The sequence below is a fragment of the Quercus lobata genome, chromosome 4 (genome assembly GCF_001633185.2).
Source record: "Quercus lobata isolate SW786 chromosome 4, ValleyOak3.0 Primary Assembly, whole genome shotgun sequence".
In the NCBI taxonomy this organism is placed as follows: Eukaryota; Viridiplantae; Streptophyta; class Magnoliopsida; order Fagales; family Fagaceae; genus Quercus; species Quercus lobata.
Window position 1 is genome coordinate 89,954,106 of NC_044907.1, and position 25,713 is coordinate 89,979,818.

The window sequence follows — 25,713 nt, forward strand, 5'->3', positions numbered from 1 at the left end:
GAAAATCGGAGAACATTCGAAGCAGAATCATCTAGATCATCTGCCTAGATCCTAAAGTTCGCAGGAATCAAGCCAAAAGTGTCCGAAAACATCAACAAATCAAAAATCAGTGAAGCTCAATGGATTCAAGCCTCTAAAGCTCCGAAGAACTTCCACCACAAACCTTCAAAGACGAAGAACACACGAAGAACACGAAGAACGTGAAGAACAAAGAATTTCTAAACAAGCTCATAGCCAGAGATTCATTGTAATTCCATTTCAGCAATCTTCGATCCATCCCTCAACCAAATTGAAGGATATTTTGTGTTCAAGTCAAAACCACATTACCACAAATCTAATCAATAAGTTTTGCAAGGAGATCGAATCAGAGGATCACTCTTTTGTAATTCCAGAGAATTGTACCACACAATCATAAATACAAATTTGCATTTGTGAAACTATTTTACTTGTTTGATTTATTTCAAACTAGAAATTTAGTCGCTTACAGGGCCCAAAATTTTTTTTCTACCTACTCTAATGGATTTTTTTTTTTTTTTTTTGCAGGGGCCGCGCCCCCCCCCCCCCTTCCCCCAAAGCCACTACGTCGCTCTGCCCCCACTTATTGGGAAGATCCCAATGGAGCTTGGCTCCATGACTAAGCTTTTGGTTCTTAGGGTTTCAACAAAAACGTTGACAGGAGGAATCCCACCTTCCTTGGGAAATCTTTCGTTGCTCATATATTTTTCAGTAGCCTATAATAACTTGGAGGGAAATATTCCAGAGAGTATAGGCCATTTGAAAAGCTTATCAGCTTTCGGAGTTGCAGTCAATAAACTGAACAGTATGGTCCCTTCCTCTCTTTACAATTTATCATCTATTAGTGCTATAGACTTTGTCTTCAACCAACTCAGTGGCGCTCTTCCAGCAAACATAGGCCTCACTCTCCATAATCTCAAACTATTTTTTATTGGTGAGAATGAATTCTTTGGGCCAATCCCTGGTTCTTTATGCAATGCATCTAAGCTTCAAATACTTGACCTAGGTAGAAACAATTTTGTGGGATCAGTTCCAACTAATCTGGGATATCTACTAGATCTTGAACACCTACGTCTAAGTTATAATAATTTAGGAAGGGATTTGGACTTAACGTCTTTAGGAAACTGTAGCAAAATGGAATCGCTGATATTTAAAAGTAACCAATTTGAAGGTGTTTTGCCCAATTCTATTGGCAACTTGTCAACACAACTTAATGCATTGAAATTTGGAGGCAACCAAATATCTGGAATCATTCCTACAGTGTTACAAAATCTTATCAACTTAAATAGTTTGGAAATGGATGAGAATCTTTTCATAGGTGTGATACCTACTTATTTTGGAAAGTTTCAAAAGATGCAAGGATTGGATTTATCAGGGAACAAATTGTCAGGGCAAATCCCAAGCTCCACTGGCAACCTCACTCAATTGGTTCAATTGAACTTTTCTCGTAACAATTTAGAAGGAAGCATACCTCCAACTATAGGTAACTGCCATAGTTTGCAACAATTGGATGTTTCACAAAATTACCTTAGTGGAGTCATATCTCTGCATGTTTTTTTCTCTTTTCTCTTTGTCACTATTACTCAATTTATCTTGCAACTCATTTAGTGGTGAATTACCTGTTGAAGTGGGCAATTTGAAAAATATTAATTCTCTTGATATCTTTGAAAACAACTTGTCTGGTGAAATTCCTACAACAATTGGAAATATATTGAATTTAGAAGAGCTCCACTTGCAAGGGAATTCCTTTGAAGGAATCATACCTTCATCAATGGCTTATTTGAAAGGCCTTGAACTTTTGGCTGTTTCACGAAACAACTTATTAGAATTTATTCCAAAGGGTTTAGAGAAACTTTTATTTTTAAAATACTTGAACATTTCGTTCAATGATATTGAGGGCCCACTACCAATTGTTGGAGTTTTCAAAAATGTAGATGCAACATCAGTTATTGGAAACAATAAGCTTTGTGGGGGTATTCCACAATTACAACTACCAAAATGCCCCAAAGTTACAAAATCAAGAAAGTCTCTTGCTTCTTGAACAATAATCACAATTGTTTGTGTGGTTGCATGTCCCCTTCTAGTTTTATCATTTATTGTTCTTTACTAGAGGGAAAAATATAAAAAGAAACCATCTTCTAATATCTCAAAGACGGATCTCCTTCTAACAATTTCCTACAAAATGCTTCATTAAGCAACTAATGGATTTTCTCTCAACAATTTGATTGGATCTAGTAGTTTTGGATCAGTTTACAAAGGAGTTATTAATCAAGAAGAAATGTTTGTTGCAGTAAAAGTTCTAAACCTTCCAACTAAAGGAGCTACCAAGAGTTTTTTGGCAGAATGCAATGTCTTAAGAAATGTTCAACACCGAAATCTTGTGATGATCTTTGCTCCGGTATCAATTATAATGGCGATGAATATAAAGCTCTTGTATTTGAATTCATGACAAATGGGAGCTTAGATATGTGGCTACATCCAGTGATAGATTACGAAAATCAATCAAAAAATTTGAGCTTTCTTCAAAGAATAATTATTGCAATTAAAGTGGCTTCTGCATTAAATTATCTGCACAATCATTGTCAGCAACAAATCATTCATTGTGATTTAAAGCCAGGCAATATTCTTCTCGATAGTGAGATGATTGCTTATGTAAACAATTTTGTTTTAGCAAGACTCTTCACAAGAACTGATGATTCTTCCTAGAAGTGTACTAGTACAATTGGGTTAAAAGGATTTATCGACTATGTTGCTCCAGGTATAACCTCTCTTATTTAGTTTTAAATTCTTAACAATCCTATAATATGTTGCTTTTCTCTTTGTCACTTTATGAAAAGATAAGAATTAACTACTTGTATTTTTGAGCATATAAGCTTTTTAATATTCATAAAACTAGTATAAACATTTTAACATACTCTCTTGCTTACTATTTCTTTGTCTCTTATAACAAACTAGCTTTTAACCCGCACAATGTGCGGGATCATTTTATGTATTAATAAACTTTACATTCAATATAAACTTAGTTTTCATTCTTCCACTGCATGCATTCAAGTATATATGTTGCATTTATAATTTGTTCTACTATTAAATTTTTGTGGCCAAGAATGCTTAGCTCATTTAAAGTCACACATAACCAAGTACATATGAGTTGCATTTATAATTTTCCTCCTTTTTGGTTTGTTTTTGGAAATGAATTTTTTTCAAAAGATAAAAGAGGTGAAAATGATAACCTCTGTATAATTGTAAAAATGGTTTCATTAGAAGTAATAAAGTTATAAGAATTTGATATCATTATGTTTCTTTAAAAAAAAGTGAAGAGAGAAGAAGAAACGGAAGGAAAAATTTAGATTGTTATATCTGTATATCTGAACTATGGCATATTGTTTCAGAAAACAAAGTGTCTTAACTTATCAAGATTGTGCTTTACTGCTTTAAAAATTTACCTTGATAATATGAAAAAATTGGTGAACCATATTTGACATCACTACATTATAGTCATGATACAAATTCTTATGCAAAATTCAATAGTTATTATAAGGAAAATTTTGATGCATTCAAGTAGATATATAACTGATCCAAACAGCCACAATACAATTAAATACACTATATTGTCTTAGTCGAAAAATTAAAATAACTAAAAACATAGTAGTCAAAGATGAAATAAATCCATCCACTTTCAAGCTACAAATTCCCTCTCAAACTTTGATTTTGACAGTAAATCCTGAGTTTGGCATTAGAATGAAGCTACAAACAAAGAAAAAAAAGAAGTTCAATATTGTTTACCCAAGGAAGAAGAAAAAAAAGAAACCTGAAGTTGGGAAAACAATTTCAAAGAATAGATTAAACAGTCTACACAATTCTTTGAAGTAATCCAATATTAAATCCTAATTTATGGAAGCACATCATCACATAGGTATGAAAAAAAAAAAAAACTGTGTACATGTTATGTAATATTACCAATTGCATCACATTTGGTTCATAATTCATTTTATCCACCATGCTAATATCTTCTAGACTTTATCCTTCTAAACTTTTGTTCATATTCATTGTTGATAAATGAATGAATCATTTATATTTATCACAATATGGGGCGGGGAAAATCGAACCCAAACATCACATATTAAGTCTAAGAGGGATTTCATCGAACATGTGGAATGCAATAAAAACAAATATGTAGAAAGGTGCAATTTTTTATCTGCAGTCAAAGAAACCCAAAAATTCAAATCGGGTCCCATTTAGTAACATCATAGGTACAACAGTAAACAACTAAACACATATTGTGGCCCAATTCATTGTCGAATAACCCCGTCATTGAATTTTTTAAGTCGTACAGTGGCAGGAGAGTGGCCTGACAGTGACAGTGGTCTTCAAATTTTTCTCTCTCTACTAAGCCAAAAAACTCACAGACCCTCTCTCTCTAGCAATTATTCTAGAAGGCATAATAACCTTTTTTTCCTATGGTAAGCCAAGGACCAAAATTTGTTCAATGAAAGATTTAAAAAAAAAAAAAAAAAGCATTTTTGGAAATTTTGATAGTTGCAAAATGGGTTAGATTGTAAGAGATGCTATTGTTTCTTGATAAAAAAGGAGGGTTCTTTTCAATTTCTGAAGAGGGAAAATTGGTTTACGATTTTGGATTTTCTATAAAGGAACATGCAAATGGAAAGAAAGTGGTTTGAATTTGGTAAACTACACAGAAAAAGTATCCAAAACAGGAAAATTAACAACGTTATGCAGAACTTGTGTATACGGAGTTGCAGAAACGAAACAAACAAAGCATGAAAAGGGGAAGAGTTTCCTTTTCTTTTTCCCATTTTTGTTGAACGAATGGAAACAGAGGATGATAAATTTTTTGTTGAGGTACAGCACCAAATTGATCCATGAAGATCTGAAGAGCAAAGACATACACAAAAAATAAACTGAACCCAAATATCCCCCCCCCCCTCCCCCCCCCTCCAAAAAAAACCAAATCTAAGATAGATAACTGATATTAAACACTGTCATAAACCAAATTCCTTACTCAAAACTGAATCTAAGTCAAAACCTGAATTCAATCCAATCTAATGAAAATACCCAAACCTAAAGCATATTTGACCCCAAATTTAAAGAACCGAAAAACAGAAGCCATACCAGTGGAGAGTACGGGTCAGATGGTGGTAGAGGCGTGACTATCTTCTTAGTTTTTTCCACTCTCCACTTTCTATTTCTAACTGGATTTCTTTCTGACGTTTGCTCTCCAGTTTCTGCCACAATTCTACACTCCCACGTTTAGATTAAAAAGAACACTCCAATGCCACGGAAATAAACTATAATTTATCTAATAACCCTTAATCTTCTCTAATGACCCAGATAGCAAGCCAAAAAAATAAAAATCAAAACAAGCAAAATATGAAACTGAAATTCATGAAAGCAAAGTAACAAAACCTAGAAACTGAAAATTCCTAATAACAATTCAGTTAGAATTTGATACAAAACCCAGAAATAGAAAATTCCTAATACCAATTCAGTTACAATTTGATCTTCTATGTTGTTTCCCTGATTTCAACGAAATCCATAAATTGATAGCAAACATAATTGAAGACAATAGGATAAGTGATTAGTTGAAAATTACTGAGAAAGAATGGCCTGATATCGAGAGTTCCTGTGAAAGGGGTTTTTCGTGCTTATGCTGAAGGCCGCTTCATCTTCCTTCATCCTCATAGAATGAAAAATGTCTCTGTATGAAATCAGAAAGTTTCAAAACACGATTTATCTCTCAATTTCTTATGCCCAATCGATGCGGTGTTCACCGTTCTGTCTCTTTCACTATTTCTTTCTCTGTGTCGCAGCCTCATCCTCTCTATATTTCATTGTCTTTCAATGGTTAGGGTTTTTGATTTTAAGAAAGACAGAGAGAACGGCTGAATTTATCGAAGGAAAAGGAGAATCAGAACGGAAGAAACTATGTGTTTGCAATTCTGGTGGTCGGAGTATGGCAAGGGGACGGCCAAAATGGCCAAATGCCCATAAAATCCTAACTATGTAGTTAATAGTTCTGGTTCCCAAATTGTATTTTTTACTAACATTTCGAGTTTAAGAGACTCGATTTAGGGTCTATAAATCAAGTTTTTGGGACTTGATTTTCATGGGTTGTTCACGTTTGATGTGGCACTTTTTCCATGTGGCATCTACATGGAAATTGAGTTTCTAAGACTTGATTTACATTTAAAAAAAAAAAAAAAACACAAGGACAACAGGAAAAGAAAACCACAACAGCAGAAAATATGTGTTCATCAGAGGAAAAAAAAAAACCCAGAAATAGAAACAGGGATCGTGCGGTGACCTGGGTCGCGCTGCGACCTGGGTTGCGTCGCCTAGGTCGGCTTGAGCTGATCTCCATTTCTTCTTCTTCTTCTTCTCTTTCTTTCTTTTTTTTTTTCTTTCTTTTCACGTTTTTTTTTGCTATTTCTGCATTTTGGGTCATTAATAATATTATTTTTGGGTTAGAAATCGAGTCTTAGAGACTCAATTTCCATGTAGATGCCACCTGGAAAAAGTGCCACATCAGACGTGAACAACCCATGAAAATCGAGTCCCAAAAACTCGATTTATAGACCCTAAATTGAGTCTCTTAGACTCGAGATGCTAGTAAAAAATATAGTTTGGGAACCAGAACTGCTAACTACATAGTTAGGATTTTATGGCCATTTGGCCATTTTGGCCCGAGGGGACTGGCGGAGGCAGGATTGCCTGTCTCTTTTTTTGATTCTTTCACTGTGTCTTCATCGCCTCACTTTTCCTGTTTCTTTCTCCATGTCTTCATACTCTCTCTCTCTATTTCATCGCCTCTCTTTATTTCTATTTATGTGTACTCTTTAATTTTAACTGGTTATTTTTTTTGTTATTTATAATGAGAGGATTTTAACTTATAATGAGAGGATTTTAAACAGTATTATAGCATTACCAAACAATATAACGTATCGCTTTTTAAAGTGATACCTGTCTGAATTTTAGATAGGTTCTGTCTTAAAAAGGATTTTAGATATGTAGTTATCCTATTTGTCAGCACCTCTTTAATTGTAGGAAGCCACTTTCTCTCAGCTTCTGCTATTATATATATAGGTAAATAGATATTTACTTGAGCACATACAAGCACATAATTAATTTTACATAAAATTTAAAATAAAATAAATAAAACAAAAATAAGATTCATACACTGAGAAATGCCCAAGTTAATTTGGCGATGGACATTTTGATCCTTTGGCTAAGCTTTGTATCTTCTTTGTATGCATATATTTCAATCAAATTGAACATACAAGAACAAAAAAAAGTAATTTGGCCCTCGGGGTAAAGTTTATACATTTTCCTTCCATTGCGGAAGTAATATCATATGTCATATTATTTATCTATATAGATTCTTTTCATTTTCTTTGAATTTGCATTTTGTAGACCTTAATCTATTTCATTATAGATAGAAATTGCCTAATTTCCTTCCATTCCATGAGTTGTACAGTTTGGCATGGGTGGTGAGGCATCGACTGAGGGGATGCATATAGCTACAGAGTCCTTGTGCTGGAAATGTTTACAAGAAGGGTGCCCACTGATGATATGTTTAAAGATGGTCTAAATCTCCATAATTTTGTTAAGATGGCATTACCAAAAAGACTTACTCAAGTTGTTGACCCAATGCTTTTGCCAAGAGAAGTTGAAGACTTGGGAGTTGCAATTGCGGTAATGATGGCAATAGAAAAAGATGACAATGATAATGAAATTGAAGTAGAAGAAGCTAATAATATTGAGGATTCTAGGCATATTGATGTTGACATGCAAAAGTGCTTACTCTCAATTCTTAACATTGGAACCTTATGTTCATTGGAATCCCCAAAAGAGAGGATGAGTATGGAGGAAGTCATTAAGGAACTGCAATTGATAAAAAGTGCTTTCATTAGTTTGGGGATCCGCAGAGGCAGACCAAATAGAGCTCAAGTAAGGGGTATTTAATTATGATTATAAGACTACATTAAGTAGTGTGTCCTATTCATTTACTTTGATTTCATTTTGTCCCCAAATACTTCTATTAAAAAAACATGGAGATTTTAAGTTGACCTTTTCATTAATTTTGAGTAGATTATCATAGCTGATTGTAAAATTGGATTTTCATTTCTCATTCATGATCAAAATACTAAACAGAAATTGTCATCTTATTAAAACCCACAACCTTCTTGTAATAATTCCTATCCCTTTTCTTACTTTATCAAGGATTAAAATGGTGAGCTAATGATTTTTATTTTTATTTTTGTGAATTGCAGAGACATGAAACAAATAGAAGAAATTAAATGTCTTTAAAAATGCCTGGATTAAGCATGGGATTAGGCATTTCTACTTGATCTGTTATAATATTATGCTAGCTTAATATCCCTTTTTGAAAGGATCCATGGATGATATTCTTTCACTTCTACTGTTGGAGTCGTGATTTTCTTTCTCTTCTGGTGTAGGAGTATTCTTCATGTACTGTACTTTGTTCTACTACTATAATGTGTTACTGTGTTTGTACTAATAATCCAGTCAATTCTTAAAAGCCTTTTAAAGGAAGGGAATGCATCAAAGATGCCATGTTACATAATCTAGTGTAGAAATAAAAGTGGATCTTTTGTTTAATTTCCCTTTAAACTTAATGTTTTAGATTATATTATCTTGTTACTGTAGAGAGTATAACAATCAATCTAAGTTTCAATTTATTATGTAAGAGTTTAAACAAACACTTAAAAGAACAATCACTTTTCACTGCCTAGAATTAATTCAATGATTCAGGTTCGAATATACATTTTATTTAAAAATAAAACAAAGAATACAATCTATTCAAAGAACAAGAGGTCATTCAGCTATCAAAATTACTAAGCCTAAAAGAAGCCCACTCGACCAACAAAACAAACCAAAAGTACAGAATTAACCTGCGCATTAATAGCACAAGCTAAACAAACATCTGTGAACTATGAACTGGAGAACACTTGTTTAAGCAATCAACCTGTTTAGATTGGAATTAGGGAATTTTGCTCTGAACTCAAGGTTGCCTCTAACAACTTTCTTTATTTTTTGACAAGAATTGCTCCTTAGTTAAGATTGGGCCATTGTAGATGATAGCCTTCCTTTGGCACCAAATATAACATATAGACGATCATCATCCAATCCTACATATGGATGCTGTAAGTCCCTTCCCTTTGAGGTTCCTAAAAGCCCAATCCCCATAAACATGTGTTCGGAAAGATCACTAAATAAAGAAATGGCTCATGCTTTCAACACAACCCCTACATAGCACACAAAGAGTGTCACTTGTGTAATCCCATTGGGACAGCCTACCTCTAGTGGTTAATTTATTCTTGATCACCAATAAGCCAATGAGAGCATGCTTTGGTATGGTAAGGTTGAACCACAAGCGCTTCCACCAGTCCACTGCCTCAGTCTTATTTCTCATATGTGGCTGCACAAGAGAAGTAACCTGACTTGGTGACAGTCCACTTAGCCTTATCCTCTTCCTTTAGATCTATGAGACTTAATTGGCTTCAAATTATGACTAAATTTTCAGATCTAGTAGGCTTCCAAACCAAAGTTCTATTTTTTAGGACTAAATCCACCTTAATTAACCTCATAACTAATTGCTGCATCATATATAATCCTATATATTTCCAAATTTAAGTAGAAGAATTCCAATTGGGTGCCAACGATAATGCCATAAGAAGATTCTTTTCCCAAGTCTTTACAGCAGACAGATACTATATCTTATAGACATGTATGCCTAGAGTTTGACCTCTTGTGGCATTCATTCTTAAGACACACAGAATGTGCCACAAAAGAATATATTGAACCTTGATTTTTAATGCTTCCATGTATATGTGCAAGCAACGGAGAGAGTCAGAGAGATATGCATTAGAAAAAATAGCTTAATAAATAGAATGGTAAAAAAAAAAAAAAAAAAAAAAAAAACTGTTAGAGATATATTAGCTCATTAGCATAGGCCCAAGCCTAATTTTACTTTGTGTGCAAGCCAAGTCTCCTACTTGTACTAGAAGTCTATTAGTTTAGGATTTAATCTACTATATATACACACATGTTATGATTCATTGTAACAAAAGATTTGTACTACACTATAATATATTATTGATGTAATCCTTTAGGGTTTCCTTTGTGGATGTAGGCCGTTAGGCTGAACCACGTAACTCTCGTGTGTTATTGTATCTTATACTTTATTCTTTCGCTTCCGCATCCATATTAGCATATTCAACATGGTGTATCAATGCTAATATTTAACATGATATCAGAGCCATCTTCTTGTGGCCATGATTTTCTATCCTTACAATACATTTAGGCTGCGTTTGGTTTAATGTAAATCGAATTTCGAGTATAAAATGAATGCAGGGGACAGTGAATTTTCGTAAGGAAAATGAAATCCGGGTGTTTGGTTTTGCAATGGAAAATAATCCAGAAAACGATTTCCGGTGTTTGGTAACATTCTAAAAATGCTATTTTCCTAAAAAAAAAATCACATTTTCTCAACTCCCAAACAAATTTTATAACAGAAAAATTCAAAATATACACTTAACACAACCAAAAATCAAAATAAAAACATCTTTTATTCACAAACTCGGTGAGAGGAAGAAGAAAGAGTGAGAGATTAAGGGAAAGTGGAGTGGGCTGGTGGTCAGTGGCGGCTAGATCGACGATCAGTGGTGGCGGCCAAATCGGCCAGTGTAGTGGAGAGCCTGTTGGAGCACGCCCTGCGGTCGGTTGTCAAGATTGGAGCTTAACCTATACTCATCGGTGCATGGCTGGCGATTGGAGAGGTGGGTCTTACGTGTTTGTGGATCGGTGATGAGGGAGGGGCGGGCTGAGATCTTCAAGTGTGTGATGTCTATGAAGAGTGGGCTGGTGGTCGGTGACGGTCAGATCGGTGACATTGAGCAAGAGGGAGAAGAAGAGTTGAGGAAGAAGAAAGAAAGAGAAAAAAAGAAGAAGCTTGGCCGGCGCGTGATCTGGGTGGTGGGGCGGCATGATCTGGGTGAGGGGGCGACACGAACTGGGCTGGCCGGAGCTTGGCTGGGCAGCCACCTTTGCTTTCTGTTCTTGCTCTCTCCCTTTCTCTCTCTCTTTGTTTATGAGTCTTAGAAAGCATTTAAAGGTAAAATAGAAATTTAAATTCATTTTCGGCTTGGTAGGTTTATTAACGGTCAACATGGAAATTGATTTCCGTTTGACCCAATTTTCTGTGCTTACCAAACACATAGGCTGGTGTAAAATGATTTCCTAAAATCCTTTTCAGCCAAAACAAACACAGTCTTAAGAGCAATCTTTGTCTTCCTCGGTGTTTTTTAGCTGCGTTCATCTTCTTTGGCTTCCTACTACTGTCGTCAAAACTCTCAAGTATAATCATGCCATCATTAGAAGTCGCATCAACACTACAAGACCATTTCCTTCCTCAAACTACCGTCACAGAGCCAAACTTCATTCAAGGAATCTTCTCAACCTTATCAAATCTCAAGATTTTATCAAGCTTCCATCTTGAGTTTGAAAGGGGGTATTAGAGATATATTAGCCCATTAATATAAACTCAAGCCTAATTCTACTTTGTGTGCAAGCCAAGTCTCCTACTTGTACTAGAAGTCTATTAGTCTAGGGTTTAATATACTATATATACACACATGTTATGATTCATTGTAATAAAATATTTGTACTACACTATAATATGTTATTGATGTAGCCCTTTAGGGTTTCCTCTGTGGATGTAGGCCGTTAGACTAAATCACATAACTCTTGTGTGTTATTGTGTTCTATACTATATGTTTTTACTTCCGCATCTATACTAGCATATTCAACATGGTATATCAATGCTAATATTTAACAAAAACTACAAAGAACTCATAAATCATGAAAAACGATTGATATTGAAAAGTATAGTAAGTAGTAACAAGGCTTCTTCTGCCAATCGCTTCACGCCTGCTGAGCAAAACATAATCAGAATACAATTGTTTTTCTTTGAGGCTTCTTCTGCCAATCGCTTTTTGCCTTTTGCACTTGTATAAAACTCCATCAATCCATTAGCATCAACCTTTGTACGTTGAACGGAGAAGTAGATGCTTCTATATTAGGTAACTAAGTATACAGGTGCAGCTAGGCGTGAACACGATCCATCATATAAGCCCATCAGACAATTTGTTTTCAAAATCCATCTACAATAAAATCCATTCCAAGATGTATTTCATAATCCCCTACCTACACTGAAGTTTGACCCAGCTCAATCTTCAAAATCAAGCTCAATCAGCCCAATCCAGCCAATGAATACTGAATACACCGTTTCTAACTTAATAAATTTGTATTCACAGTCAAGCCAGGGATTTTCACGTAAGACACACATATTGTACTGTTGTTTTTGAAAATGCTTTGTGTGGAATCTAGGATGCTAAAAGTAACAGCGTACAAAGATCTATTGAATTTGGCTTAATATAAGTTATAACCTTATATATTTCTTTGCATTGAAAAACAATGTGGTTTACTGTCATGAAAAGTGAAAATAGCCTTGCCTAATGGAAATTGGAAACTAGTACGTGAACTATGCTAGTTTAAAAACCAGACGTGAGATTAGGAAGCAAGGGAAACAGCAAATTCAAAAAACTAAAAATAAAATACAAAACATAACAAAGGGGTAAGCCTTGATAAAAGGGAAAAGACAAAAAGTGAAAACGTGGAGTGATCCAAGAAATATAGGAGAGTTGAAGGCTTGAAGCAATTAACTGAATACTCAGATTAAAAATCATCTGGAGAGTGGTAAAGATATATTTTTACCGAATCGTCCAATTTTGTCTTTGATTAATAAAATGAAATAGGTTTCATGAAGCTTAATTATTCTTTTTTCATTGAATAAGAGATTAGTGGTTGCACTCCTTTTAACACCAAAGCTCGATTACTAGCTCTCGTTATAGATTTAAAATACTATTGTATCTATCAAAATAATAATAACAATAACAATAACAATAAAAAATGAAAGAAGAAGAAGAATAAGCAAAAAGAAAGGGAAGGTATAAAAAAAATGAGTAAATACCTAACAAAATTGGAGCCCCTTTGTTGAGAAACGGGCTTCAAATGACTAATATCACAATGATTTGGCCCTTTATTGAGAAACGGGCTTCAAATGACTAATATCACAATGATTTGGCCCTACCCCACCAATAATTTACCTTTCAAACACTTCTCACCAAGCCCACCCCAATACCAATAATAGCTAATGGAAAATACTAGATTTACAAAGTTTGATATTGCAATGGGTTTGGCCGTGCTCCACCATCAATTTACCCTTCAAACACTTCTTACCAAACCCACCCCAACACCAATAATAACTAATGGAAAACACTAGATTTACAAAGTTTGATATTGCAATGGGTATGGCCGTGCTCCACCCTCAATTTACCCTTCAAACAATTCTTACCAAACCCACCCGAACACCAATAATAACTAATGGAAAATACTAGATTTACAAAGTTTGATATTGCAATGGGTTGGTTGTGCTCCACCATCAATTTACCCTTCAAACACTTCTCACCAAACCCACCCCAACACTAATAATAACATACAGAAAATGCTAGACATATAAATTATTTTATACAAATTGTTGATGAGGTAAGTGATTATTAATAAGTAAAATAGTGATAATAGTTTATGACCAATTATTGTAAAATAATTTGTGATAATAACATTACTAATAACAGACACTATCAAAGTTTTTATCGATTGCTCTAATCACAGCGAGTGAAAGTTAATTTTGACATAAATCAGAATCCCAAATCGAAGTTTAGTGGACGTAAATTGTACTTTTTTTTTTTTTTTTTTAACGATAGTGACTTCACCGGCACTACCAATTCAAGTGAGGTTTATATTCTTAATTTATATAGCTAATTATTCTGCTTTTATTTTCCTGCAAGCACATTAATTTATTAATACTAACTCCTAGAAAATTTTATCAATTGAAGATAGTATCACGTGTGTATATATATATAATGCACTATAACATTTAGCCAAAAAAAAAAAAAAAGAGCATTACAACTCTACAAGAGTGTAGAGTAGCCAAACTATCACTTGCTTGAGCTTAAAACAAGGCAGGAAAATGTTTGTGTGGGTCGGCATTTTAAAAGCGTACAATTTACATGCACAACATAACTATAAGAGTCTATATTATATAGAAAAATGCTATGTTTACAATATTTTCATAACAAATTTTATGAGGCAGGTTGTTACTTATTGTTATTAGTAGGAAAAAATAGTTTTAGTTGTGGATTCAAATTAATAACCTTTAATAACCTGGCAACTAAGATTTGTTGTGAAAGTATTGTAAAAATATTGTGGACGTAGCACTTCATTATTATATACAAAAAATTAAAAAATGTAAGGTTGAATTTAATCAACCATTTTATTGGCTTTATTCCGTGCCAAATTTGCTTGTATTTTAGCATTTAGTAACCCTGTATTTAGGTGGGTTTGTTGTAAGGGTAGTGAGTGAGATAGAGTGAAGTTTGCTCAAGAGTGTGCAAGAAAACAGAGACTCGTGGCTTGACCTCGCGGGTGACTCGCGGCTACAAGCCGCCAGACGCAGCACACGTGCCAAGCATGCCAGAAGGTGAACAGTCATGCTAGCTGGAGCACTACAGGACAAAACATGACAACTGACCATACGGTTATCTCGCGACTGGATTTCACGACTCAGTCAAGTCGCGAGGTCAAGCCGCGAGCCATCCCTGTTTTGTAAATCCTGACGTTTCACATTCCTCTCTTACTTCAGTATAAATACCCCTTTTACCCACAAATGTAAGAGAGCTTCCAGAGAAAATTTTAAGAGAGAAACCCTAAAGAAAAACAAGATTGATTCACCCACAATCTATACATTAGAGTTTCTTCAAATTCCTCAACTCTCTTCCTCTCCATTGTCAAATCCTTGAGAGGTATTTTACCAAACCTTGTTCTCATCATATTCATCACTGTGAGAGGGCTGTTTGGATTTCTGAGAAGCAGTTAGGAAGGAACCAATCTACATTGGTTGATGCTACGGTCTAGTAGCGGAATCCGGGAAGCTAGAAAAGAAAAAGGTTCGGCGTAACCTCGTTGGAGCAAGAAGCTTGGAGGGCTTAGGTGCACTGGGTAGATTAGGCTTGGAGGGTCTTTTGCTGTCCATGTATCCCAACTACATTTTCTAGTGGATTGTTTACCGCTTGGAGGGCGGCGGAAAGGTTTTACGCCGAGGGCTTCGGTTTCCTCTTCGATAACACATCGCGTGTTGTCTTTGTGTTTGCATCTTTCTTTCCTTTTATCTTTGCATTTTTATTATCTGCTGTGGGTTGTGATTTTAATTTGGCTTAGATAGTTTTTCCAATTCCATATTATAGCTTATGTTAATTTTCCGCACAGTAGTTGTTTGACATAATGCTTGAATTTGTTAAGTTGTAATTTGGAGGTCTAAACGTTCAAGGGTGTTTATACACATATTTGAACTTTCAAAAAATGTATCCATTTGAGCATAAAAAGTGGTACTCAAAGTTTTCTGGGCATGTTGAATGTTGCAAAAAGGAAACACAGCTTTCATGTTACTCCTGGTTGAACTTGACAGGTTCTCATATGAGAACCCTAGCTAGGTGATTCCCATCAATTGCCACAAGTGCCATAGCTTAGCTTTCGTTCCAACTAATCCCAAAATTTTGGACATAATTACGTCTAATTCTACTTAAGATTAAGTAACAAATCCAACTAATTTAATACATTACCCTCTTCTTCCTTCCATTTCCTCATACCATATATACCGTTGTTTTAAAAGTCTAAAGCAAACTTTTTAAACATTCCTAATGTCATGCATTAAATCTCATGTTCACAATAGTCATTCAATAAAAACCAATACTAGAACATACAATGTTAATTTTAATTTTATCAAATGAACATGCTAATTGGAAAGTTGTATGAATTTTAACATTATGATATTCTGCAGCATATAAGGATTATTTAAATAAAGAAAACAAAGAACTATTAATTTTTCATATATAATTAAGGTTTCTAATGGTAAACTTTTTACATTACTTATCAAAATAATAATAATTACATCATTGTACACTTTTTGATAATTTGTACAATATTGTTGTACATATTTTTTTAGTCTATAATGTAAATCTTATATTGATAATACAATGTAAACAATAATTTGTACAATATTGTTGTACATATTTTTTTAGTCTATAATGTAAATCTTATATTGATAATACAATGTAAACAATAATTTTCCAAAAACAATTCTAAGAACATGCAAACGCGCTACCAATGAGGCTAGTTTTACTTTATTCTAATTTGTCTTTAACCACTAAAATGGATTAAAATATATATATATATATATATATATAGATCAAAGTGAGAGAGAGAGAGAGAGAGAGAGAGGGGTTTATTTTAAACAGTGTGTTATGTCTAATGTTGGCAAACTGTAGAGTTGGACACCAGATAGTGGCATCCTCATAATAATAGTTGAAATAGTCGAATGAAAAAAAAAACATTAAAATTTTAAAAAAGCCCTTACGTACACATACATGCAATTACTTATTTTAAACTATTAGAATTACACAATGAATATATATTCCACAAATACAACAAAAAATTTTAACATTTTCGTAATAAGCTGACATGTCAACTCATTGATATAGGTAAAAAAAAAATAAAATAAAAATTATAATAAGATCCATCATAACTCAAAATAAAAATATTGTAGAAATATTATGAAATATTTTTATGCCCGTGAAAAGAAAAGACAAATAAGATCAGTCACGTTATGCTGCAAAAAAAGGACCAGAAATATCCTTCGAGGAGGTCTATATATAATAAGTCCTATCTGATTGAGATGTGTTCTTTTGAATGGATACTAATTTGTAAATATATGGCATTATGCCAATTGTTACTTTCAAAGCTGCATTCTGTATTGACAATTTAGACTGCATTTGATCGATGGTTTATTATTCAAATTTATGTCTATGGGAAAGTGAAAGTAATTCATCACCGTACTGTTTAACCACATCAAGTTCAGTTCATTCTATTAGCTATTGAAAATTCGTCATTTTGGATGGTCCACGCATGAAAATCTCGTAGTTTTAGTGCTGCAGGGATATCTTAGTTGGTATAACTTGGTTGAGTAGCACCCTATCTATTTACATTCCTCGAAGATTTCTCCAAAAACACAATAATATACCAAAGTTAAAATTAATAAATATACAATAAAACGAAAAGAAAGGAAAGGAAAGGAAAGAGGAGGAGACTGGAGAGTGAGTAAATACTAAATACCTAAACACTTCAAGGCTTTGTTCACAATGGGTTTGGTCCTGCCCCACTCTCAATGTACCCTTTAAACAATTTTTAGCAAACCCACTAGAACACCAATAATGAAAAACACTACCAAAGTTCTAATCACGGCCAGTGAAAAGTAATTTTGACACAAATCAGAAGGTAGTGTTGAGAGCATTTGCAGCAGTGGAGCTAAAAAGCTATAATGCTATTTTAGCTCCACCAATATAGCAAAATAAGCTCACAGCAGTGGAGCCAAAGCCATAAAATTTGGCTGATTTGCTACAGTGCACATCTATAGATAGATGTGCACCGTAGCACTCATCTAAAAAAAAAAATAAAATTTTAATCATCAGCCCGATTAAAATAATCACTCCCACTCAGTTTTTTTCATTCTTTTATTTTATATCTCACCGTCACTCTCAACTCCTTCTCCCTCACTCTCAATCTCCTTCTCCCTCACTCATCTCCCAGATCACTCCTCCCTCACTCATCACCGTCGCCACCACAGACCAGCCCAGCCCAGCCCAGCCCACGCCGTCCCAACCCAGCCCAGCCCACGCTGTCCCAGCCGCATCTCCCTCACTCATCTCTCTCACCCATCGCACTCCAAATCACTCATCTCCCTCACTCATCACCGTCGCCGCCACAGACTAGCCCAGCCCACGCTGTCCCTCACCGTCCCAGCCCAGCCCAGCCTAGCCCACGCCGTTGCCGCATCTCCCTCACTCATCACATTCCAGCTCATCTCCCTCACTCATCACCGTCGCCGTCCGTCGCCGTCGCAAGCTCTCATCTCACTCATCAAGCTCTCCACACCGTTGCCGTCCCAGCTGATCCACTTCAGGTCAGTGCTCTCTCTTTTCTTTTGTAGTGATTTTTTTCATAGCTTAATTTTTCTGGGTTTAGTGTAATTTTGTGGTCTCTGTATTGATAATTTTCTGTTTGGGAATTTTCTGTTATTTTATTGTGTGGATTCTGTGCTCTTTGTATTGGGAATTTTCTGTGTGCAGGAATTGGTTGTGTGGATTATGTGGTATCTGTATTGGAAATTTTGTGTTTAGAAATTTTCTGTTATTTTGTTGTGTGGATTCTGTGCACTCTGTATTGGGAATTTTATGTTTGCAGGAATTGGTTGTGTGGATTATGTGGTCTCTGTATTGGGAATTTTTTGTTTGCAGGAATTTGTTGTCTGGATTATGTGGTCTCTATAATTTGTGTGGGAAAGTTTTTATGTTTTGTTGTATCGCACAAAACCAGAGTTACGTTTGGGTGGTCTCTGTAAATTGTTGTGTTAAACAAAACCACACTCTGTAAATTGTTGTGTTGCACAAAACCACATTCCTGTGTTGCATAAAACCACATGAATGTATTGGGTCACTGTAATTTATTGTGTGGTCTCTGTAATTTGTAATTTGTCTATAAATGTAATATAAATGTCTCTGTAATATAAATATAAGTTTATTGTGTAATTTATCTATGTAATTTGTTGTGTCAATATAAATGTTAGTTTGGAAATTTTCTGTGTGCAGGGAAGTTTATATATATATATTTTCTAATTTTATGGAGTCACGTAGGGACACAGAGTTACGTAGAGACCTAACATTTATCACAAGTATCATGAACGGGGATATAGAAATTGACTCTCAATTTTTGGAAACGTCTCAAAATACTCCTGTGTCAGTTTCTGAGTCTCCACCTCCACCACCACAAGTTGAAAATACCTCTCTACAAAAGGAAAACGGGGCTCTAACTTTACTGTAGAGGAAGATAAACTCTTAGTGGCAGCATGGCTCAATACTAGTGTTGATGCCATAAGCAGTAATGAACAAACACAAAATACCTTTCGTCAAAAAGTTTGGGAATATTTTATGCAGTACAATACATCCGGTACCATACGCACTGTTATCTCCTTACTAAGTCGTTGGGATACGATTAGTGAAAAGACAAATAAGTTTACTGGGTGTATGGCTCAAATTAACGCACTTCATCAAAGTGGTATAACCGAAGAAGATAAGGTATAAATTATATTACAATAGTATTAAAATGTTCATTCACCAATAGTTTGAAGATATTAATCATGTTATATTTGTTTTAATTTTTTTTTAGATTATCAATGCGAAGGCTTTGTATTTAGAGAAGCACAAGAAACCCTTTCTTCTTGATCATTGTTGGCTCATGTTAAAGGACCAACCAAAGTTTGCCGATCCTAACAATGCTAGATCGAGATCATCTGTGCCTCCAACTTCAGAGGCAATATCTATTAGTGAAGGGGATTGTGGGTTTGGACTTGGTGACACTTCTAATTTTGAGAGACCTATTGGTAGGAAGGCCGAAAAGGCCATCCGAAAGAACAAAGCCGCCGGAAAAGATGTAGGGGAATATTTGAACAAAAAATTGAAATTGATTGAGGATGTAACTCGGTTGGAAGAGGAAAAAATGTCTTTTGAGAGGGAAAAACTTGCAATTGAAAAGGAAAGTAGGGAAGAAAAACTTAAGATTGAGAAGGAAAGAATGATGATTGAGAAGAAAAAATGTGAGCGAGAAGAAAGGTTAGAGGAAGAGAGAATCATGATGATAGATACAAGTGGCTTAACCGGAACACAAAAAGCTTTTTATGAACAACTCCAAGAGGAAATCATGGCAAAACGAAGATCACGTAATTAATGGGTTTAATTGTATTTTGGATGTAGTTTAGACTTTTATGTATTTTGTAGTGGCTTATGTAGTTTGTAGTGGTTTATGTATTCTGTAGTGGCTTATGTCACTTGATGAATTATCTTAAACTATATGTATGTATTTGTGTTGTGACTTGAAGTGCAATCTAGCAAAGACTTTGAAGTGCAATATTTTTTATCTTTTGTTAAGTTCTATTTGATCTTGTGATAGGCATTGATATAATTATTTGATTCAATGAAACTATTATTTGATCAACTATGAGTATTACAGCCACTATGAGTGCCTAGTATCATATGCTTGGTACAGCCACTATGAATGTCTTTCATCCAATTATTTCTTTTCATTGAACATTCCTAGTATCATATGCTTGGTTTTGAGATGACAGGTCTTAGAATAAATCTATGAACAATGAGCATTCATAGTATTTCCAAGTTTTTTATTTTTAGATGTATGTGTTTGTGTTGTGATTTGTGCGTGAATTAGTTATATTCATTTTAATGTGGTTTATGTCACTTAATTTTAATCTTGCATCTATAGTAATAATTGATTTTCAATTGTCTTGAAGGTTGCATCCATGAATCACTTTTGTTTCGCAAGTTCCTTCTTGATGACTCAGATGAAGATGAGATAATCGAAGAACTTGTTATGGAAGCATCACAACCTAAGCGTCGTCGTCGTTCTATTCAACGTAATCATTTGGTAGGGCATGAGAGGCTTTTTCTTGATTATTTTGCTCCCACACCAATATATCCACCCGCTTTATTTCGTAGGAGATTTCGGATGAAGCGTTCTCTTTTTCTTCGTATTCAATCTCAAGTTGAAGCTCATGACTCTTATTTTGTCCAAAAAAGAAATAGTGCCAACAAACTTGGTTTATCTTCATTACAAAAGATAACTGTTGCACTTAGAATGCTTGCGTATGGAGTATCGGGTGATTTGGTAGATGAATATGTGCGGGATTGGAGAAACTACTGCATTAGAAAGTTTGAAAAAATTTGTTACTGCGGTAATTGATGTTTTTTCTGAAGAATACTTGAGAAAGCCAAACAATGAAGACATTGCTAGACTGTTAGCTCACGGCGAACGTCGAGGTTTTCCAGGTATGTGAGGTTCAATTGATTGCATGCATTGGAAGTGGAAAAATTGTCCATCTGCATGGAAAGGTCAATATTGTGGTCATATTCGTGAGCCTACTATTATTTTGGAGGCAGTAGCATCATATGATCTTTGGATATGGCATGCATTTTTTGGATTACCTGGGTCAAATAATGATATTAATGTGTTAGAGCGATCTCATGTATTTAATGAATTTGCTGAAGGACGTGCTCCTACAATATATTACTCAATTAATGGTCATGACTACACTATGTGATATTACCTTGCTGATGGTATATATCCAAAGTGGGCAACATTTGTGAAAACAATCCCAGCTCCATAAGGACATAAGTATAAATTATTTGCAGCAGCTCAAGAGGCGTATAGGAAGGATGTTGAGCGTGCATTTGGAGTGCTTTAAGCACGTTTCGCAATTGTCCGTGGACTTGTACGATTTTTTCATCTTGAAACACTCAAAAAGTCATGAAAGCGTGCATAATTCTCCATAATATGATTGTTGAAGATGAGCGAGAAGATGAGCGGGATGATAATGAAGTGGTAGATTTGGATTATGAACAAAATGATGGAGTGGATAATCCTCCTCTACAAATGTTACGTGAACAAAGTGATGAATTTTTGTCATACATTGAGAGGCATGGACGCATTAGAGACCGAGAAATTCATTTTCAACTCCAGTCGGACCTTATTGAACATTTATGGCAATTGCAAGGCGAGTCGTAGGAACTTTCTTTTTTGTATGTGGGTTTAGTATGAGTCGGTCGAACTTGTGCGAGTGTGTGAGTTTTATTGTAATTTGGTTTGAGTTATGTATATGAGCAAATCTATGGACTACATTGTTCTTGCTATAATATGTATTTTATTTTATATGTTTTCTTATAAATCTATGGACTACATTATAAAGTTCCTTCATTTCATAGTTCATATTGTTCCAAGGTTGCTTCCGGATAATTGAGACGATAATACGTTATCATGATAATTGAAAAATTGTTTTAGTAAAAAAAAAATGTACGAGTATAATTTGGGGTTAAAAAAAAATATAACACTAGACGATTATTTGTTATCATGCGGCGGCGGCGGCGGAAAAAGAGTCGTCGGTGGCGGTGGCGGTGGTGGTGGCGGCGGCGACGGCGACGACGGCGGTGGAAAAAAAGTCGTTGGCGATGGCGGCGGTGGTGGCGGTGGCGGTTGAAGGTGGTTGTGGTTGTTGTTTATTGTATAAGATATATTATTTTATTGTAGTAGATATATTATTTTATTATAATGGATATATTATTTTATTGTGATGTTTATATTATTTTATTGTGTGAAAAGCTAAAATAGATCCACTGCTACAGCATGTATGTAGGTAAAATAGATAAAGTAACTTTTGATGGAGCTAAAAAACTAAATTTTTAGCTCCACTGCTGTGGATGCTCTGACTTCGGGGTCTTTTTTTTACCGCAGTCGTTTCTCCACCCACATCAACTGAGGATTTCTATCTTAATTTCTATAATTAATTTTTCTGCTTTCACTTTCTTGGAATCACATTATTAATATATTAATACTAAGTCCTTAAAAAATTTACTAATTGAAGCCAAACTTTCACTTGTTGAAATCTATAAAAAATTGGTACAATTATATGTTTACATTGTACAGTTGATGTAAGATTTACAATATACACGAAACAAGAAGCATACAATATGATACACTTTTTTTTTCTTTTTTTGAGAAACAAATACACACAAAGGAAAGGAAAAAGGGTTCTAACACTTTTGTTTAGTTAATACCATGTAAACTAAAAATTTTCCTAAAAATTTTATCAAATGAAAAGTTTGGGCTGATGTGGATCCAAGTAGCCATTTTTAACAAATCCTGAACTCTGCTAGATGGCAATGGTAGAGGCAAAGACACATTGCCATGAGTAGGTGCCAACTTTTTAATATTCTAGATTATTTCCCAAAATTCTATTTGAAATATTTTTGGATTAAATGGAATGATTGGTAAAATTAGTAATAATAAAATATTTCGGTAATATACTTTTAAAAATTGGTGCATTGTGCAAATAGCTTAGATTCTAGGATAGCTTTAAGAATCATATGTCCACCTCAAGCGGTTTATTAATTCCCACTTCCATCACAACCATTTATCAAAAACCTAATCCTTTCAAAATCCAAATTCACTAAACGAACCTCATCAATCCCATTTTCAACAACAACCACGACTTTCAGTCATTAGATACATAAGACAATGATCCATCCTTTGTTGTGAAAGGGATAACTCCACCAACATTGGAGTATTCAAAGCTTCAGCTAGTCCATTCTAATTTAAAAGTCTGGCCAATTGATTTTTTAAGTCCAGCAAACAAGGCCAACTATTTTGAATAAACTTTTCCTCTAGTTCAAATGACATTTGAAGTTGATGACTCATATTGTCCAAAAAGTCAGAAAAACATTTAATTTGAGTCTTCTAGGAAATACTACAGCCTTTACTTTTTCACTTCAAAGGCAAATAAGTCTTTAACTATTTTGTGGATTCCAGTTAGCTCAACTAGTAAAGTCTCCAATGGTTGAATAAGAGATATGAGGTTTAATCTCTATCTACACCAAAAACTGATTGATGTCTTGGTCTAATGATGAAGAGTTATTATCAGGAGCGGACGCTATAGGTTGAAACTCTCAAAAAAAAAAAAAAAAGTCTTTAACTATTTTTATTAGTTTCTATAAGCTTGCTTTGAGTTTTTGGTCTTAAAAATATAATTATTTTTAATAATATTTACAAATCATGAAAATTAAATAATCTTGGAAAATATTGTTAAGACGTTAACATAAATTCCAGGGGCTTTTTGTTTAATATGAATTTTGTCCTATTTTGGTTGTCTTTTTGTTAAATAGTGCATATGCACATCTGGAAGTTGTGAAAATCGTAGATGATAGCCTCTTATATAACACAAAGTTCAAGCATATTAATTCAAATAAGAAAAGTTTAGTTATGAAACCAAATTCGGATCGAGGAAATTGAGATAAACAATGTTTTATTAGTTGATATAATTCAACATTTGTTATTTTGCAAGAGAGAAGATGACACTTGACAGAGCCACAATACGAATCTTGCTCAAGACTTGACTTGCCATATATCTCATTCCGGAAAGATCATCTCCAAGATAGGACCACTTGGGAAGGGATTAAGAGAGTTGTAATATTCCTGGACCTACTAATGGGGCCCAATTTTGGAATGAAGATAGGTCAAAGTTCAAATTCATGTGCTCTACACCAATACAAATTTTAAGCCCGTCTTGTTTTTAGGAAAGAGGTCCATTATTGATGACACAAATCACACGGAAGAGTTGTTCGGTCTTTGGTCCATTATTGATGACACGAATCACATGGTATCTAGAGTAGTTATTTGGTCTTAGGTCCATTATCAAGACGGTATCTAATGCGCTGATGGTTTGTTTGTTTGGAGGTAAAATAAGATGAATGGAAAACTTAGAGAGAAAATAGGAAGGAAAATTTTTTTGGAGTGTATTTGATTAGGTAGAGAGGAAAGAAAACAAATGGTGAGACCTAAGTGTTTTCTCTCCTAACCCATCAAAAAGTTCTCTCCAAAATGAAAAATAAATAAATAAATAAACAAATGAGGCTACTTAATGGATGAAAATGCGCATGGGTAAATTTATACAAACTCACTTTTTAACAAGGGTAAATGCATAAATTTATACAAATTCACTTTTTCTATCCTTTCACTTTTCCACTCCTAATCAAACAAAAAGGAGGGAAATTAATATTTTTTTTCTATCCTTCTACTTCTTCATTCTTTCACCATTTTCTATTTTATCACTTTTCCACCATTCCAACCAAATGGACCCTGAGTGCATGAGACTTATGTATCATTGACATGTGGGCCCCACACATGCATGAGAGGGTGTGGGCCACATATTAGTAAGACATATGTCTCATGCGCCTGGAGCATACAAGACTTTTGCACGTCTATGTCTAATGTATAGTATTGAGTCTTTCTTGAAATCTTGCATGCTATCAATTTTATTTTTATTTTTAGAATCAACACTATGAATATATTGATAATGCATCTAGACATAACTCTAAAATTAGTCAAAACAGCAATAAAAATAGTTCAAACAACAACAAGATTAGACTAAACAGAACAAATGAACAAAATATTTTAAAAAACTCATTGAAAAATAAAAATAAAAATAAAAATAATCATTCAAATTTGTAATCAATTAAATCCATTCTATTAAAATAATCTATAATTTCATTTTTTTTTCGGCTAAAAAAATTGATACCAAGAGAGAGATACTGTGATAGTGAGTTCTCCTAGGCTTTGCAGTCTCTGTAGCTTTACTCTCTTCGATGACTTGGCTTATCATCTCTCTCTCTCTCTCTCTCTCTCTCTCATGATTAGACTTTCTAACTTTAGTACTCTCATTTCAGCATTCTCTCTCATGATCAGACTTTCTAACTTTAATACTCTCATTTCAGTATTCTTATTAATTTTTACTTTATCTCCTATTAGTCCCTTTTTTGCTTTTTTTTTTTTTTTTTTTTTTTTTTTTGAGAATGAAATACTTCCTTTAGATTA

General features: G+C 34.3%; 1 protein-coding gene across 1 annotated transcript; it reads left to right on the plus strand.

The window, feature by feature from the left end:
• The first annotated feature begins 615 nt into the window (after positions 1-615).
• On the plus strand, positions 616-2,056 carry LOC115986131 (putative receptor-like protein kinase At3g47110). Its single transcript, XM_031108988.1, has 2 exons — positions 616-1,498; positions 1,644-2,056. The coding sequence occupies exons 1-2, from the start codon at positions 616-618 to the stop codon at positions 2,054-2,056; spliced, it is 1,296 nt and encodes a 431-aa protein (XP_030964848.1).
• Positions 2,057-25,713: the final 23,657 nt, after the last annotated feature.